The sequence below is a fragment of the Panicum virgatum genome, chromosome 2N, assembly GCF_016808335.1.
Source record: "Panicum virgatum strain AP13 chromosome 2N, P.virgatum_v5, whole genome shotgun sequence".
Taxonomy (NCBI): Eukaryota; Viridiplantae; Streptophyta; class Magnoliopsida; order Poales; family Poaceae; genus Panicum; species Panicum virgatum.
The window spans coordinates 10,793,881-10,797,036 of NC_053146.1; the positions used below are offsets into that span (position 1 = coordinate 10,793,881).

The 3,156-nt window shown below is 44.8% G+C and overlaps 1 protein-coding gene across 1 annotated transcript; it reads left to right on the top strand.

The window, feature by feature from the left end:
• The first annotated feature begins 469 nt into the window (after positions 1 to 469).
• Positions 470 to 3,156, top strand: LOC120658042 (DIMBOA UDP-glucosyltransferase BX9-like). The gene is made up of 2 exons (XM_039936246.1): positions 470 to 1,121; positions 1,527 to 3,156. Exons 1-2 carry the CDS (start codon positions 587 to 589, stop codon positions 2,408 to 2,410), a joined length of 1,419 nt encoding a protein of 472 aa, XP_039792180.1. The 5' UTR covers positions 470 to 586; the 3' UTR covers positions 2,411 to 3,156.

Consider the following 3,156-nt stretch of genomic DNA (forward strand, 5'->3'; position numbering starts at 1 on the left):
CCACGTTGTTTATAGCTGATCCAATCAAGCCCTTTGCTTTTGTTCTTTTGCAATAAGACAATAGTTATCTTCCGGAGAACCAGCGCAAGCTTAATGAGCTCCACTTGTCTACCACCATTCTAGAAGATAGCTATTTTTAAATTTTATCCAAATTAAACTTTTTAAACTTAAACTATAGATAGTTAAAAAGTTATAAAGATTGATAATATACAAATGATATAAGTTTATTCATAATGAAACCGTTATTGTAATATGCAGTCTTTTTATTTAAAAGTAATTACTTTTTAAGATATTTACTAATCAACGATGAAAATGTTTAACTTTAACTAAGTCTAAAAGTTGCTATATCTTGGATGGATGTAAAACAAAAAAGAACCTCACCCCTGACATGAAATGCAGAACCAACCACGTTTCACTAGTCAGCACGCACAGATAGGACATGCGTAGCAGTTGAATCATTTCCTGATGACAGCTTTGGTCGGGACGGCAGATCAAACACAAACAGCAGGAGCATTCAGTTTTTAAACCTTGCGTGCTTCTCGTGCTTGTACCTGTGCTGCCTGCCGTGACAATCCGATCGACTGCGATGGCCGGCGTCCATGAAGCGCGCACCGGCGGCGACGACGCCGGCGGCAGGACGACATCACGACGCCGGCGCCGCATCCTGGTGTTCCCGCTGCCGTTCCAGGGCCACATCAACCCGATGCGGCAGCTGGCCGACGCGCTCCACGCGCGGGGGCTCGCCGTCACCGTGCTCCACACGCGCTTCAACGCGCCGGACCCCGGGCGCCGCCCGGAGTTTCGGTTCGTGCCCGTGCCCGACGGCGTCCCCGCCGGCGTCGCCGCGTCCGGCGACGTCATCGGCCTCCTCGACGCCATGAACGCCGCCATGGAGGCGGAGGAGTCGGCGGCCCTCCGGGGCGTGCTCGAGTCGGTGCTCGCGGACGAGGAGCAGCCCCCCGCCGCGTGCATCGTCTTCGACGCCAACCTGCTCGCCGTGCCCAGGGCCGCCGCGGCCGTCGGCCTCAAGACGCTCGTGCTGCGGACGGCGAGCGCGGCCTGCCTCGGATGCTTCATGGCTTACCCAATGCTTCACCAAAAGGGCTACCTGCCTCCCCAAGGTCAGTTTACTTGGATTTACTAATCCTTAATTACCTTGGGATGTAGTACTACTCCACTTCAATTTTTACGCTTTATCCGCAAGTGCTTTTACTACAGCAGTAATTGTTTAATTTGGACATTCATTCCTTCATTAGGATCAATACTACTGGAACAATCAAATGAAACTTAAACATGCATCATCCCAACAAGTGCAAATATGCATCAAACTAGCTACAAATGGGAGATAAACTACATGTCATATCCTACAATTCAATTGGTGTACATATTAGTGTTTAGGAAAATTTCCAAATTTAACAAATGAACTTTATTTTCAGAGATGTTGTTTTCCCCTTAACTTGATAGCATGAACGGTGTGCACTCCTGAGTCCTGTGCGTATTCTAAATATATATATGCTCTGTTCTAGAGTCGAAAATGTACATGCCGGTGGAAGAGCTACCGCCACTGAGGGTAAGGGACCTCTTCTACTCAAGCCGGAGCGACCAAGAAAAACTGCGAAACTTACTTGCTCGGGCCATGGAAGCAGTGAACAGTTCCTCTGGTCTAGTGATCAACACATTCGATGCTCTGGAGCCAGCCGAGCTGGAGAGGATCCGCAGCGAGCTCCGCATCCCTACGGTGCTTGCGCCGGGCCCTCTCCACAAGCTCTCCTCCAAGAACACAGCAAGTAGCTTGCTGGACGAAGACCACGGCTGCATCAAGTGGCTGGACAAGCAGCCCCCAAGATCTGTGCTCTATGTTAGCTTTGGGAGCTTGGCTTCCATGGACCCTGATGAGTTTTTGGAGGTGGCCTGGGGTTTGGCGGCCAGTGGCCATCCTTTTCTATGGGTGGTTCGGCCAGGCTCGGTACGGGGATCGGAGGACATTCAGGGTTTCCCAGAAGGCTTTGAGGCTGCGGTTGAGGGTACAGGCAAGGTGATTCGATGGGCGCCCCAGCAGGAGGTGCTGGCCCACCCTGTAGTGGGTGGGTTCTGGATGCACAGCGGATGGAACTCGACAATGGAGAGCATCAGCGAGGGTGTTCCCATGATCTGCAGGCCTCAGTTCGCAGATCAGATGATGAACACGAGGTATGTGGAGAAAATGTGGAGTGTGGGGTTCGAGCTTGAAGGTGAGCTGGAAAGGGGCAGAATAGAGGAGGCCATTAGGAAGCTCATGGAGGAAAGGGAGGGGGCCGAGATGAGGGAAAGAGCTATGGAGCTAAAGAAGAAAGTAGCACACTGCTTGAAATCTGGTGGGTCGTCTCAGATTGCCATGGATAAGTTGGTGAAGTACATACTTTCTTTGTGACTATTTTTTACGGGCGAACATTCTATATAGGAAAAAAATCCAGTTTATAACCTCAAACTATTATAAAAATTTGATTTTCAAACTTTAACTATAAAATCGGAAAAGAAGGACCATCCAGCTATCAAAACCGAACAACTTTGACCCTTTAGGTGGTTTTAAAGATGGTTCTATAGTTTTTTTAAAAATATACAAAATTTTGGTTATATCTAAAAAAATTAAAACTAAGTTATTTTAAATTAGAAAAATATGAATCTTGTACCAAAATTTTCAAAAAACATAACCTATCTATTGTTGCTCTATTTGAATATGATTTATTTTAAAAATAAGAATAACTATAAGGAAATAATTACTAGGAACATAAAACATTGAATAGATTATATTTTCTTAAAAATGGTGGCACTTGTTTCGTACTTTTTTATTTAAAATAAATTACTTATGGAATTTTCATTTAAAAATTAATATTTTTAATTTTCATAAAATTGAAAAACACCTTTGATCCCACCCAAAGGGTTAAATTTACCCCATTTTAATAGTTGGATGGCCTCCATTATCCGGTTTTGTAGTTAAAAATTAAAATAATCGGATTTTTGTGATAGTTTAAGGGTATAAATTGGACTTTTCCCTTCTATATATATGTGAAATTTATGTTGCTTTGAATTCTTGGTTAGGCAAATTTGTAGGGAATACTATCTTTTTGTTCTTAGACGTCTTGAACTAATTCCACAAAACGATGGAACTTATTTTCA

Excerpts from the sequence above, each read along its gene's own strand:
- LOC120658042 (XM_039936246.1), top strand. The coding sequence starts at position 587 with ATGGCCGGCGTCCATGAAGCGCGCACCGGCGGCGACGACGCCGGCGGC. Across the intron at positions 1,122-1,526 it reads GGGCTACCTGCCTCCCCAAG|AGTCGAAAATGTACATGCCG; the intron begins GTCAGTTTACTT and ends GCTCTGTTCTAG.